The sequence below is a fragment of the Solanum pennellii genome, chromosome 11 (genome assembly GCF_001406875.1).
Source record: "Solanum pennellii chromosome 11, SPENNV200".
Taxonomy (NCBI): domain Eukaryota; kingdom Viridiplantae; phylum Streptophyta; class Magnoliopsida; order Solanales; family Solanaceae; genus Solanum; species Solanum pennellii.
The window spans coordinates 9517785-9533126 of record NC_028647.1 but is presented as its reverse complement, the minus strand read 5'-3'; the positions used below and the strand labels follow the sequence as shown (position 1 = coordinate 9533126).

Sequence of the window (15342 nt, the reverse complement as noted above, 5' to 3'; positions counted from 1 at the left end):
ATTTATTCATTTTCTTCTTTTATGAAAGTGTACTACTACTCTGACTTATGAACCCAACTGATATTTAATTAATATGCTCAATATTTAAGAACTTACTTAGATGTTTACTACATACGCTCTTTATGCAACTTTTTAAATAGAGTTATCCAATAAAGTGGAGCCCATTAAAATTTTACTTTGACAAGTTCTTTCTTCTTTTGGTCTCTCACATTTTGTAACATGGTATCTTTAGCTTTTAAGTGTTTTTGTACTTCTAAAATATTACTCTTAATATTATTCCTCCCCTCTATTTTATATTATATTATATAAGTTACTCTGATTTGATACAGAATTTAAAAAAGAAAATTTTCAAAGCAATTTATGATTTAAAACAAGTTATAAATATTTATATAGCTATAAATAATTTTATTAAGATTAAAATGAACATTTTAAAGTTAAATTGTATCATTCTATTATATATAGTAGTAATATCTATATATTATTTTAAAGAAAAATTTCAAAGCAATTTATGATTTAAAACAAGTAATAAATATTTATATAGCTATAAATAATTTTATTAAGATTAAAATGAACATTTTAAAGTTAAATTGTATCATTCTATTATATATAGTAGTAATATCTATATATTATTTTACTACATATATGTAGTAGTCGTAATAGTAATATTTTTCATTACTATTTAATTTTTTTATATTAAATTTATTTCTCTGATATTATTCTTTCCGTTGATTATAAATTTATAAAATTGTATAAATAATAGAGAAAAGACATAAAGTGACACATAAAGTTGTCTCGAATTTTCAAAAAGACACCTAAACTATGCAAGTGTCCTATTACCCCCCTAAACAATCCTGAACTGGTATTATTACATCATTTTTTGTCCACCTGGCATGGAGAGTGTATACACTCTCTTAAAGAGCGTGAACAAACTAAAAAAACGAATATAATTTTATTTTTACAAGAATTTTACTATAAAAGATATATTTTTATTATTTTTTATTAATTTAACTTTTTCTCCTTATTATTTTTTTCTTTTTCTTTCTTCCTTCTTCTTCAAAAATTCATTGTCATCTTCATTAACTTATCACTTTCAATATCACTTTTTACCACAACTCCATCTCTTTTTTATTCTACTATCAGTATAACTCTCTTCAATTTTATAATTATATCTAGATATTTTTATACATTTCGAACAATATGATAAACTCATTAGATTTCAAGATGATTAGTAGACATTATTTAGTTTTTTATCCAAATTCTAGTTAAACTTTTTCAATTTTCGGAGAATTCTTATGCTTTCGAAATTATCATTTCTAGTTTTGAATTTATATGGCAATGAGATAAATTAAATGATGATACCTTCAAAATCTTGATCTTTCTTAGAAAAATAATTATTTTTGTTATCAATAACTCAACAAAGTCTAAAAATAGTATAATTTTGGAAAGTAAGAAATTTGGTCAATTAAGAAGAAGAAAAGAGAAAGAAAATGGAGGGGCTCAACTTGATATGGGTGTGGGGTTAGGTGAGGATAAGAGGTGAAGAAGAAGAAATAAAGAAAGAAAATGGAGGGAGCTTGAATGTTGGGGTGGAAGATAAATTAAAAATTGAAATGAAATTAAAATAAAAATAATAAAACTAAAATAAGTCAAAAAGTAAGAGAAAGAAATAAAGAAAAACTTAAAATGAAAAAAAATAATATTTCAAAATGAATTAACACGTGTCACACAATGATTGGTGTGTGATTACACTTGCCATTTAAAATCTGGAATTGATCCAAAAATGATGTAATAATATATGTTCGGAATAGTTTAGGGGGTAATAGGACATCTGCATAGTTAAGGTGTCTTTTTAAAAATTCGGGACAACTTCAGGTGTCACTTTATGGATTTTCTCTAAATAATACTATAAATAATAATTACAAAATAAATATTTAAAAGCTATAAAAATAAAATTCGATTGATTCTTAACATTCTATTGGTGACACAAAAAAATGAGTTTGATGATAAATATATATTATTTGAAATTGACGTAAAAACTATTATAAATTACAATAATTAACAATTTTAAAAAATACATACAAAAAAATCACTTAACTCCAAAAAATCTATCAGTTCCACATAAATTGAGACATGGGAAGTAACATGTATTATTTTGAAAATTATGTTAAAAAGTTACTATAAATTACAAAAATTAACAATTTAATATGTTTGAAAAACATAAAAAGGTAAATTTTTGAAATCCTATATATGCCACATAAATTGAAACAAAAAGAGTAATAAAACAAGTACCCCCTCCGTCTCATTTTATATGTCATTTCTTTCTATAAATAGTTGGACCACAATATTTGTCATTTTATAAATTTTAATGCATAAATTACAATGTTCATCTACTATACCCTTGATAGAATATTAATTAACCTTGAAAATAGATTCATCATTTATTATAAAAATTAATTCAAGAAAATATTGATTAAGGATGAAAGGGTAAAGTTACATTATTTTTTAATACAAGTGCAAAGTAAAATGTGACATAAAATAAGACAAAGAGAATATAAATTACAATAATTAACAACTTAAAATATTATTAAAATCATATAAAAGTTTTAATAAATTCTCAAGTTTCATGATATCATATAAATTAAGACAAAAAAATCAACATATATTAAACTCTGTACTGACACGAGATCCTGTATCTAATTAACAGAGATCTCCAAAATATAATACAACAAAGTAGTCTAAACAATTATTTTTAATTTGTCCTGCCTTTATGAACACACGTACATGACTTTTTGCATGTCCCATTTGTTAATTTTCTTTTAAATATCCACCACTAAATTACCCTCACTACTTGACACAAACCAAATATTTTCTCACTAATTACTAAAAAAAATTGTTCTTTGTTAAAAATTTATCTTTTCGAAGTTCTTTATACATGGATTGCATAATTACTTGTAATATCTAGAAATAATTAATTATCGAAGTTATAATTTAAATATAATGACATATGTTAGTCATTTTTCCTATAATATTTTCAAATGTAACTTTATTATTTTTTCACCGTGAAATACATAGGCGAATTCAAAATTTGACGGTAAGTTTTCTATTACACTTTTAGTGAATGTTTCGCTAGACTGGAAATGATATTCCTTGTTTCTAATTAATTAACTAATTTATTTTTTTACTTGTTTATTTTCACAAATTAAAAAAGGATAATTTTTTATGTATCATATCTTCAATTAATTATTTTGAAAAATGTAGAACTTTTTGAAAATCTTAAATTTTTAATTCAAATACTTAATAATTAATAGGGGTAAAATGATAAACTCACAATATCAATTTTTTTTTAATATGTGTGACAATTCAAAAGTACACGAGTAAACAGAAGGAGTAATACATTGCAAGTATATTCAAATGGATCGGGCATGACTAAGTGATTTATTGAAATAAATTTTTACTCTCTTAGTTCTTTTTTAGTTGTCTTAGTTTCCTTTTTTAGAGTCAAACGATATGAATTTTGACTAACAATTTAAGAAGTATCTTTTTCATCATATTGATATGAAAAAAATTGCAATTTATAGCACTTTTCTTGTAGTTTTTAAATATCTAAAATTTTGTTTTAGTATATTAAATGAACGTAATCTAATTTAATTTTAAACATTATTAGTTAAATTGACTCTCGAAAAAACACAATATGACAACTAAAAAGTTAATGGAAGGAATAGTTATTAATTTGCAAATGATCATGAATTAACCGAGGTGCTCGATATATAGCTTGATAATAATAAACTTCCATGCATGAAACACTGAGTTGTACGGTGTGATCTTATATATGTTGTTTAACTATGTAATATAGTTTATTATAATATATTTTAGGGAAAGTATATAAAAATTTCTCCGAACTTGGCAGAATAATTCACTTTATTACTTAAATTATACGGGTGTTTAAACATCTTCTTAACATTTTTGAAGTGAATTTAATTCCATCCTAATAGTACAGACAGTCACACACTGAAAAGTGCACTACACACGCGCCTCATCAACGCCACATCAAATCCATTTAAGAAATTATTTTATTTTTTTAAAAAAAATTGGGTGAATTCGAAGAAGAAGGGGAAGATTTTTTTTTTTTTTAAAAATAATTTAGTATCTCTGTTTTGCAATCTTCTTCCTCTATCTTTTATCTTCTTAAGTGACTTCTTGTTTTACTTACCCAAGTTGTAGTTCATTCTTTATAACTAATGTTTTAGTGAGATCTTTCAGGTAGATATGCCTTTTTCTTTTGAATTTATTACTTTAATTTCTTAATGTAATAATGGATATAAGTTGTTTGTGATGTCTGCTATTAGATCTTGAAGTCAAGTTTTTGTTTATGATTCTTCGATTCATTCTTAGGAGTCAATTTGGTGTTTTTTTTTTAAATTTATTTATTATAATATATATATTAAGAAAAAAAATATGATCACTTGAAATTTACTATCACTTTTTTTAAGAAAAAAAAGTATACACAAGCTGAATTTATTTTTTTGTCACCTCAGTTTTTTCGGATGGAATTAAATTCACTTGAAAGACGTTAAGGGAGTTAAAGTGCTAAATAAGTCATGCTGCCAAGTTCGAGGGAGGGGGTTTATGTATTTTCTTTAAATTATAATATATGTATACTAATAATAAACGTTCATGCAGGAAAACTCTGAGTTGCCTGTGTAATTTTATGTTTATTATGTAACATATAGCTTAATAATAAACATTACTTTGAGTGGCCAATGTGATCTTATATTGTTCAATTATAGTGCTTAATATATAATAAAAATTTTTGATGAGGGCAGACATTAGGTTGAATGGTTGTGATTGACACTAACGATTGTGACACTTATCAAGTGAATCATTAATCTCGTAAAATATACTATCAAAGGATGTGGTACAGTGGATGAGACTATTCATTTTTTAATCAGAAGTCTCAGATTCAAACCCTAAGCATGGAAAAATCCTTATTAGAGAGCACTATCCCTAAATGGGACCCTACATAATGTGAATCTAAATTAGTCAAACTTCAATGCAGATACCCATTACGAATACGAAAGGTATAAAAAATCTTGAAAGAGTTTAAAAGAAGACTTCAAAAACATTTAGGTCAATATGCAAAAGTTTTACACATGTATGTATGTATAAGTTCGTGGATCGAGGGTGAATATTTTCAAATGTAAATTTGTATTGTTTACTCACAATTGTAAAATTGAAAACTATTTCATGGTTAGTAAATGTATGACTAGCTCAAAACGATAATAACAATTATATTTAAATGGATCGTAATTAATTCAATTATTACGGTAAGAAATTTATTTATTTATTTTTGCTAATGATAAAAAAATTGAGGTTTGTTCAATTTATTGAGAAGATTAATCTCTTATTTTGATTCTAATGAAATTAATTAGAAAATAAATGATAAAGAAACTAGTAAAGAAAAAATGAAAATCGTATATATTAATCAGTCAAGTTAATGAAAAATCACAACTCTATTTCAATATTTCTTTTGTTAGATACAATAGTTCGCTTTTGTAATTTTTTATGTTCATATTTTGCTATCTTTATCAATATATTATATTTCAAAAATATTAAGATTAACACTTAATAAATATTCGAAGACAATTTTGTAAGGTATCGCAATTATTCATTATCAAATCAAAAGGGAATATATAAATATTTACTAATTAAATTCATTAGAACTATATATAAGTTCAACTAAAATTTTCAAGTTTTATTCTAAACGAAGGTTGTAATAAATTGGTAAGAACAAAATAATAACGTTGAATAATAAAACTGAAGAAAACAAAAAACAAAAGTTTGAAGCAGGAAGAGGATGGAAAAATCTAAAAAGTGAAAAGCAAAATTAAAATAACCTTGAAATAAGATAAAATTTGGGTCTCATTAGAAGAGAGACTTGTTTTTCAAAGTTTTATGGTGTATTACTTTTACTATTTTTTTTTTCAATTTATATTTTTCAAATTAGTGACCTAACTCATGAACTCACACAACCAGAAGATGAATGTAGCGAGTTAAGGATGTTGAGATGATGCGTAAGCATAATAGGAGAAATAAGATCAAGAACGAAAATGAGAAGCGATACTGAGATGATTCTGACATGTGCATAGGAGATGCGCACAAATGTGAGACTGGTTATGGTGAGTATAAAGAGAGGTAGGTAGGTTGAAGAAGTATTGGAGAGAGATGATTAGACAATATATGACACACCTGCAGTTTATCAAGAATTAGACCTTAAATAAGAGCGTACGGATATCAAAAATTAGGATAGAAGATTAGTAGGTAGTTGAGTATTGTTCAGTTCTCTTATTTCTATTGTTATTATTACTTTCCTATTATCTTTATCTTCAACTTTATTATTACTTGCCATTTCCTTTTTGGTCCTTTGTATTGATTGACGCTGCTATTTTTATATATATAAAAAAACTTAAGTAGAAGGTTCAATCAGAAATAGTCTATCTACATTTCCAAGGTGAAAGTAAAATTATTTTTACACCACCTTTCCTTTATCTCACTTGTCAAATTATACTAAATATATTATTGTACTAACTTTACATAATTGATCCATTATCTAGATCAAATACTTAATCAAAATAAGTAAAGTTTTTCAAATAAAATGATGAGTCTTTTTTTATGTTTTTTTCCCTGTTTCTTTTCAAAAAATAATGAGTTGTTAATCTTGCTGCAAAACTTCAAGCATTGTGAATGGTGGACATACCAACAATTGAGTTAAGGGAGGAATAATAATAATAATAATAACAATAATAATAATAATATATATATATATATTTTAAATTTTAGTAGCTAAACTAATAAATAACTTTGACAAAAATAAATTTTTCAAAAAAATCACAATTATGTGAAACTAAATAAATTCACTTAATTTATTTTTATATTAATACAATCCCTCAATTAATTAAATTTTCTCTAACAAAATGACTTTTTAACTTTCCAATCTCCATAAACATAATTTGCCATGTTTTAAAAATAAATTACTTGAATAGTAATGGGTCATTTTCTATTTTGTTATTTTAAAACCCATGCCAAATCATAGTTTTGGTGATTGGAAGGCTAAAGTGAATTCATAAGAGAAAATTCACGAGTGATTTTACTAATACAAAAATGAGTTAATTAAGCTTACTAAATAATTCCACATGATTAAGTGATCTTTCTAAAGATTTACCCCACATAAAATCCTACTTCAGAGGTACCTGTGCATTGATTCTGATACGGTTTAAACTTTAAAAACATCGTAAATTTCGACTATTCTTTAAATATAAAGTGCACTTCACCCTTGACAATATGTAAGACTTGTCTGCAAATTTGAAGACTATTTGTCCATCTTTAACAATCAAAGATTCTTTGCAACAATCACCAGAAAATATTTCAAAGATAAAGTTGAAAATCTGCAAATAGGCAGAGAACGTCGATATGATTCGAAATTTCACAGCCCAGTATAGAAAAATTATTGGGGATATTAGCAATTTGTTGTACAATTCAGCTACTGATTCCAAAATTGAGATAGCTATCACCTGATCACCCTATTTTGACTAGCACAAATAAACAAGACCGATCGTCCAGTAAAGTACATCAGCTAGCAATGCCAATGTTGTGGAAGACGTAACCTTCCGTTCCATAATAAGCTTCCTAAGATTTCCAGAGAAATGCTTCAACAAAAATTATTTCGATTTCTTTTGATCAGAAACTCTTGCTCCCGCAATCTTGACAACAGGATGATCCTTTGGTTGGATAAGCTTTAAAGCTGGATGAACCCTCAGGTCGCCCATTAGCAACTTTTGGTTGACATCCAACTCACTTAGGTCAACGTCAATGTAGGGAGGGATGAGATCCGCTGGGCATAGGAACTTTACCGTTCTCTTGATGATATTCAAATATGACCCTACCAAATTAGTTAACAGATCATTAGTAAAAAGAAAAACAGAAGTGCAAGCAAATAGGAAATGGATATCGCCTCACGTGTTAAATGTGTTTCCTTTCATCATTTTATCATTCAGCAAGGATGGTCTCTTTGTGAAATTGACCATCAATTCTAATTATGTAGCTCACTATCTCATAAGATTCAGATTTCATATACTGAAAGTTCATAGACAGGTATAACTATAAACAGATCATGAAGTCATGGTTTTCAACACTACTAAGGGAGAGAAAGAGAGAGAGATAGAGAGAGATTTATCAGTTGGGCTGACACAAATTGAAATTAAAAAGAGGTGTATACTCTTTACACTTTATCCCTCCTTTTATTGCTCCACTCTCTGTAATTACCAATTTTTGGTTGGATGGGAGAAAGGCAAGTTTAAGTATGTGTGTAGTAGTCGCACATCAGAAGTTATAATGTAAACAGCTGATTGGTACTCTCCAATACAAACCTCTACTACACAAGGTGGACAAATTTGAAGTGACTGGAAAGATTTTTTTAAAAAAGCAGTGAGTTATGCTCATTAAACAAGTTTATGTTTCACATATTTAAGAAAATATTTCTATTTAGTATTTACATGCAAAACCAATTCGATTGTCCTTTTCTTTTTATGTGTTGTCAAAATCTGTACATCTGCAGCAAAAAAGAAACTTAGCCAAAATCTAACCCTTCTAGACCTGTAGTGATCCTAATCACATCTAGAATAGATTCAGCCTCATCCGTTCATTGCATCTTACACTACAAAGAAAATAAAGGTGTACATTTGGATTTTATCTTCTGACTGTTGTTTTCAATGTCTCGAAAACAGCTTCTACTTCTCTCAATCCAAACACTTTTCCAGATAGCAGCTGGTGCAGTGTTCCATTTTGATTGTCTAATTGCTTACTACATGTACGTAAGTACTAACAGGTTAAGATGTTAGAACACTTCAACCTAAACTTTTCCTCTATAGAATTCATTGTATTCTTCTCAGCCCTCATGGAATTTACAGTTGATGGATCCAACTAATTATATATTACTAGAAGATGACAGAAAATGGTTGGTGGGAGTTAATCACAGCCTGCATTTGGTGACTCTGTGGAAAGAAAGAAATGCAAGATGCTTTGTGGATAAGAAAAACAACATCCATAAGATCAGAATGAATTGCCTTAGCCTTTTGTATTTTTGGTGTAAACAAGATACGATAGGGGATATAGAACTTTTTGCTGATGTCACAGAAAATTCGTAATCACACCCACAGGGTAGTTTTTGACATGCTCTGATGAGATTGTAAGTGATCTATGCTAATCATTTGTTTGATGATGAGCCTAATGAGAATACACAACCTTTATCTCGAAAAAGATAGACAACAAATGGCTGTAAAGGCCTTATCCAGAGAAGAGAGGAAGAGGTGACTGAACCATAAATGATAGTGCTGGAGATCAACCTTGGCTTAACTATAGCTTTTCACCAAAAAAAAAAAAAAGCAGAATGTTTAGAAATGGGATGCTCTAAACTTCTACCAATTCTATCTGGTAGGAAGATTTGAGAAGAGCTTCACCACTACAATCACCTTAGTAGTTGTTTCATAGGGTGTACAAGAATAGTGTTGAATAGGGTGTATTTAGTAATGTTGACATTAGTTATGTCGAGATTATTTCTAATGCATTGTTTGGTTTGGTGTATTAAAATAAGATACATTACATAATTTCTGCTTCACCACTCTAATTACCTTAGTGATTGTTTTGTGGAGTGTTTAAGGATAGTGTTGATAGAGTGTATTAGCAATGTTGCCATTAGTTATGCTGGGATTATTTATGATGAATTGGTTGGTTTGGTGTAAAAATAACATGCATTGCATAATTTCTGCTTCACCAATCTAATTAACTTAGTGGTCGTTTCGTAGGGTGTAAAAGAATATTGTTGAATAGGGTATGTAGTAATGTTGGCATTAGTTATGCTAAGATTACATCCGATTCATTGTTTGGTTTGGTGTATTAAAAATAACATACATTGCATAGTTTCTAAAAAAAAATATTTATTTGTTTACAAAAATTTGCTCCACAGATATGGTGAAAGGGATGTGGCAAAGGTTTTGAGGGGTAATTGTCGCTTTAAACATCTTTAATGCATACATTAAGAACCCATCAATTGATTATACCACGGTTTGTCATGTTTTTTATAAAGAACAATACCAAGGTTTGCCATGCTTTTCTTGACGAACAATACCAAAGTTAGCCATGTTTTTTTGGAGTAACAATACCAACGTTGTCATGTATTAGAACTAGATAGCATCATACCAAATACAGTGTATTACTAATGCTTGTGTTAGTTATACTGTTGATTTGTTGTAAAAGTGTACCAAGGTACTTCAAATACACGGATCTAAAGTTAGACTTGGCCAACTCTAATTGAAAATGTTTATGGCCAATTTAACTTAGTTTAGATGAAAGATCATTCTCTATTCTAAACTTCTTTAGTGCATAGGTGCCTATTCTTTGAAATTTGTAGTAATACACAAAGTCAATGCATGCATTATTTTTTCTAATGCATCCTACCAAACGACCCCTTAGTGCTCAAAGAAAGGGATAACTGAATGAAGAGACCCCAAGCTGATCTGTTTGGTAGAAAGTGCTATGAAGGATTTCAAAATCACTCGCTGAAAGACCAAAGAAGGTAATAATTAAATTAGGGCAAGGAGGACCTAGAGGTGTAAGACATAGTGAAGGCCTAAGATTGTGCTAACTAGAACTTCGTCCTGAATACTAAAATGATAGGATCTAATCGAAGATGGTTTCAACAGATTATACATTCAATCTATTGGGCAACTGTCAGTGCTGGTTAATGGCACAGCAGTAGGGTTTTCTTGCCTCCGCTCACCAAGACTTAGACAAATAGTGAGAAATCACCAGCATGTTTGACCTAATTTGGGATTTGAACCCTAGTCTTCCATAGCTCATTCCAATTTCAACAGCTAGACTACATCCTTAGGTACTCTACCTTGATAAACTTCTAGGTCCATCGCAACCATAAAATATTTGCATTGAATGAATTCAAGAAAACCAGACGTTGTGCTTCTGGATAAAGAACTGATGCAAGTGTAACATATGATAAGCTAGTTTCAACACATCCCCGTGGAAACCAACATAGTAAATAAATACAGAGACTTCACAAAGATCAGCATCTTTTAGCAAGTTACAAAGAGGAAAAGGCAGATGTATCTAGTACTCACCTTTCTTCAAACCGGGGGACACATCCTCTCCTCTAAATACAAGAGGAACCTCAACCTTTAATAAAGCACTTGATGGGGCTCTTATAAAGGTAACATTAAGAGGCGCATCTGAACCAGCTTCAAGATGAACCTGAACATTGAAATAGATAAATCAGCACATTGCCATGCTAAAAACCATCTAAAGCTCTGTTTGGCTCCAACAGCTTCATAATTCTACATAAGGTCTTCTTTTGGACAGAATTAAGCAGTTAAAGGTCTTTCTTTTGAACCGAGTTAAGCAGTTAAGGTCTTTCTTTTGAACCAAGTTAAGCAGTTAAAGGTCTTTCTTTTGAACCAAGTTAAGCAGTCATGGGTCTTTCTTTTGAACCGAGTCAAGCAGTAATAGGTCTTTCTTCTGAGCTGAGTTAAGAAGTTCCCTGAGTTTCAACCCCTTACACCACATACCTCAGTAGGCTGTTCGATATATCTCACCATGGCGACAGCATTTTTCCATCATTCTGATTTAGAATGTCACAACACACAAGACTTGTGAAAAGAACAGTCCATTAAACATCATTAAACCCTAAATGTGAATATTATTCTTCCACATAGGAAGTTTTGCAAACTATTTCATGAGAACTTTGTTGCCTTCACAGTTGTGGCTGCTTACTTTATGGACATCACAACCAGTATTTCCCAACAGCACAATGAGAATATCAACTCCTATTTCTAAGCATTAAATCCACCAAATCCTTTAGAGCCTAGCTTTGTTCAAGCATATATCAACTCAAGAATTTCAACCTTTTTCCCTATGAGTGTGTGGAACTGTGTTCAAATATTAGTGTGTGGCCTGGCGGTAATTGAAGTTAGTGAAAGCCAGGGAAACTAGGTTCAAATCCCATCAGCAACAACAAAACCACAATGTGATTCTTCTCATCTGCCTATACCTTGGTTGTCAAGAGTTACTAGGTAACTGTGCCAGTGACAGGGAGCAGTTACTCAATGTAACCCGTGAACTGTCAATTTGCGCGCAGTCTGACTCAGTTTCTATCATTATCAGAAAGAAATGTGTGAATCCATAACCAGTGCCCTAAAACTAGTGTAGTATAACAGTGCAGCCAGCATCAACGCTAACCTTATCCAGATCAGAAGTATTATTGACGAGTCTAAAGGTTAGGGGAATGATAAGCTGTCACTAGCTGCTTCCTCAGAAGCAATCAAAGTAAAAGGCAAGAAGCCAAAATAATTTAGATGAATCCTTTCCCGGAGTTGGAAAAACACGTTCTTCCCGAACCAAATCTATTTTCCACTCAATTCACATACTAACAAAGTGAGCCAATACCTTAAAATGTCCCTCTTGTCCGACAGTATGGAAGCATTAATATCCACACCTATACTTAAGAATCTAAAAGAGATAATCTTTTAAGAAACTGCTTACTCTTATTCGTAGGGGTGGCAATTGGGCGGGTCGGGTTTGATTTTATCATCCCTACTTATAAGCATATATATGAATTGAAAGCCAGTATCTATCTTCAGATCAATTCAAAGTAACCAAATCTAATAAACAGAGGCAAAATACCTTTCTCGGCAGAACCCGAACCTTCTCAACAACTTCTTGAGATTCCAAGTCAGGATGAACCTCAAGATCAAACAATCTGGACAAGAAATGAGACCGACCAAGATGGTTAACAAGCTTCCTTATCTGATTAGCCTGAACAGATATGAGTCTTTTGTTACCACCATGTTGACCATCCTCTTGTTCAAACACTATACTAGGTACCCTCCCAGCTTTCCTCTCTTTGGCGGCGATGTTCTTGCCGGAAGTGACACGAACAACGGCATGAATAGTTTCTGCGTATTTGGGGTTGGGCTTTGGGAAATCATCATCTACATCTGGAACAACGGCGGAGGCGGAGGCGGTGGCAGAGTTGCTCAAGAAACGGAAATGGTGGAGAGATTTGGTCAGCACAATGCGTCGGATCAACATTTTTGTACTCCAGTGTGATTGTGTTGTGTGCGAGAGTGGAGCTGAGGGGCTTAACGAGGGTTTTGAGTTCCACTCACTTTTGGCACACAATTTATCAATAATTTTTAAAATTGAATTAATTTTTAAGGTTTTTGAAATAAAATTTGATCACTTCTATATTAAAAAAATTATAATCATACTCCATAATTAGGTACTGTTATAAAATAATATATTATAGATATTCACTACATCAAAAAGTTACTCCATTACTTTCCTCAATTATGAAAATAACGATAACATTCGTAACTTTCACTTTTATAACCATTATTCTTATAACCTTTCACTTTCATAATCCCATTATATTCATGTTAATGTCATGTTTATGACTAAACTTTTATATGTTTCAATGTTAGAGAAGACATAAAGTTACCACTGAAATTGTCTCAAATTTTCAAAAAGACATCTTAACTTTGTGGGTGTCATATTGCCCCACTGAACAATTTAAGAGTGTTATAAATATTACATTTTTTTATCCAACCCCAATTACAAGAAAAGAGGTGCAATCACACACCAATTGTTGTTTGACACGTATTAAGTTCTTTTAATTTTTAGTTTCATTTTCATTTTATTATTTTTATTTTTATTAACTTTATTTTCATTTTTTCCCTCTTTCTTCTTAAATCTTCATTACTCAAATCCTTTGTTCTTTGTTGTAAATTCTTCAAAAGTAACAGTCATAGTAACCTTCAATGTAGTCTCCATGATGCTACCATTTTTACAACACTATTTTCGTCATCAAAACATCACTAAATAAAATCAGTTCAACTCTCAAGTTACTAAAGCAAGGTAATGAGACCAAAAAAAAGATGGAGTTTCATAGTATTCTCTAATCAATGGACTTTTTTCTTTTTTTTTTTTTTAAAAAAAGATAAAATAAAAAAAAAGAAACAAAGAAAAGCAAGAGACAAGAAAAAAAAAGTGATAAAAATGGATGAAGTAAATGGATCTTCTAAGTTGAAGAAGATAATGGGAAAGATGATGTAAATTAATTAAATAATTAATATTAAAGAAATATAATGACACATGACACTTTATAGCTGGTTATGGCAGTGAAAAGATTAGGTCACACGCCCCATTTGCGTGATAACAACTCAGACGAGAAAATATGTCAAAATGACCCATTTACAAAGATATTAAATAGTTCCATGGTGTGATATGACGCTTCCAAAGTTAAGGTGTCTTTATGCAAATACGGGACGACTTTAGGGGTGACTTTATGTCTTTTCTCCTCTATGTTACACTAAATAGAGGCATAGGCTTCATATTGTATACACTTGAAGATTTGGTGAATACTTGAAAGAAAAAAAATTATCTCATATTGTTCCTCTTATGTTATATTCTTCTTATCTTAATCTTTATATAATTCTTTTGTTATTAAGGTTTACAACACGTTATTTGCACGATTGTTCTACTATTAAAGAATTGAAGCAAAGAAAATATAAAGAAGGTAAAAATATTTGTGTTTATTTTTCTCTCAAGGTAAATTACTGTATAATTTATTTTTTATTTTACTTTTGATTATGCATCACTAATTTACTTACCATCTCAAAATCATATGAGTCCAACAAGTTGCTTTAACTTTTAGCGAACTTTTAATTTGATCACTTATATATTTAAAAAGTAAAATTAGTTTTGTAAGCTAACAATTTGTAAAGAAATTGTTCTTCATAATCTTGTTTTATTGAGTTATGTGGCATATACATATTGATTGGATTATTATTGTTGGCTACTTTTGTACCTCTTTATTTTTCTTAATCTAAACATTTAATTTTTGAGTTATTAACATATTATTGTATTAAAAAAGCTTGTTTTGTAGTCATTCTAAAATGGTTAGTAAAGTATAATAATCTTCATAACAATGTTGAGAGGGACTATTAAAATGTTTGAATTTATTTTAACTTGGGACTTTTATATGATTCTAACATGTTGTTCTAATTAATTCATTTTGTTCATTTTTCTTGTATATTAAGTCAAGTTCAGATTATGTTTATGATTTTTGATATTTATTTTTTGGTAATGCATTTGGTTTATTAAGGCATTGTTTGAGGGTAAGAAGGTGAATTCAGGTTTCACCGCACCAAGTGGGAAAGACATCGAGTTAAAGTCTTGGTGCACCATAATAATAAGAAGTTAGGTTCAAGTCCCATTAATTTA

General features: G+C 29.7%; 1 protein-coding gene across 1 annotated transcript; it reads right to left on the bottom strand.

Moving 5' to 3' along the window:
• Nucleotides 1–7379: 7379 nt before the first annotated feature.
• LOC107003157 (50S ribosomal protein L25) lies at nucleotides 7380–13240 on the bottom strand. Its single transcript, XM_015201423.2, has 3 exons — nucleotides 12742–13240; nucleotides 11184–11313; nucleotides 7380–7936 (listed from the first exon to the last, which is right to left on the bottom strand). The coding sequence occupies exons 1-3, from the start codon at nucleotides 13147–13149 to the stop codon at nucleotides 7716–7718; spliced, it is 759 nt and encodes a 252-aa protein (XP_015056909.1). The 5' UTR covers nucleotides 13150–13240; the 3' UTR covers nucleotides 7380–7715.
• Between the last annotated feature and the right edge of the window lie 2102 nt (nucleotides 13241–15342).

Coding starts and splice junctions, on each gene's coding strand:
- LOC107003157 (XM_015201423.2), bottom strand. CDS start 13,149: ATGTTGATCCGACGCATTGTGCTGACCAAATCTCTCCACCATTTCCGT. Junction 11,314..12,741: donor TTCGGGTTCTGCCGAGAAAG/GTATTTTGCCTC, acceptor TTCAATGTTCAG/GTTCATCTTGAAGCTGGTTC. Junction 7,937..11,183: donor GTCCCCCGGTTTGAAGAAAG/GTGAGTACTAGA, acceptor CTAATTTGGTAG/GGTCATATTTGAATATCATC.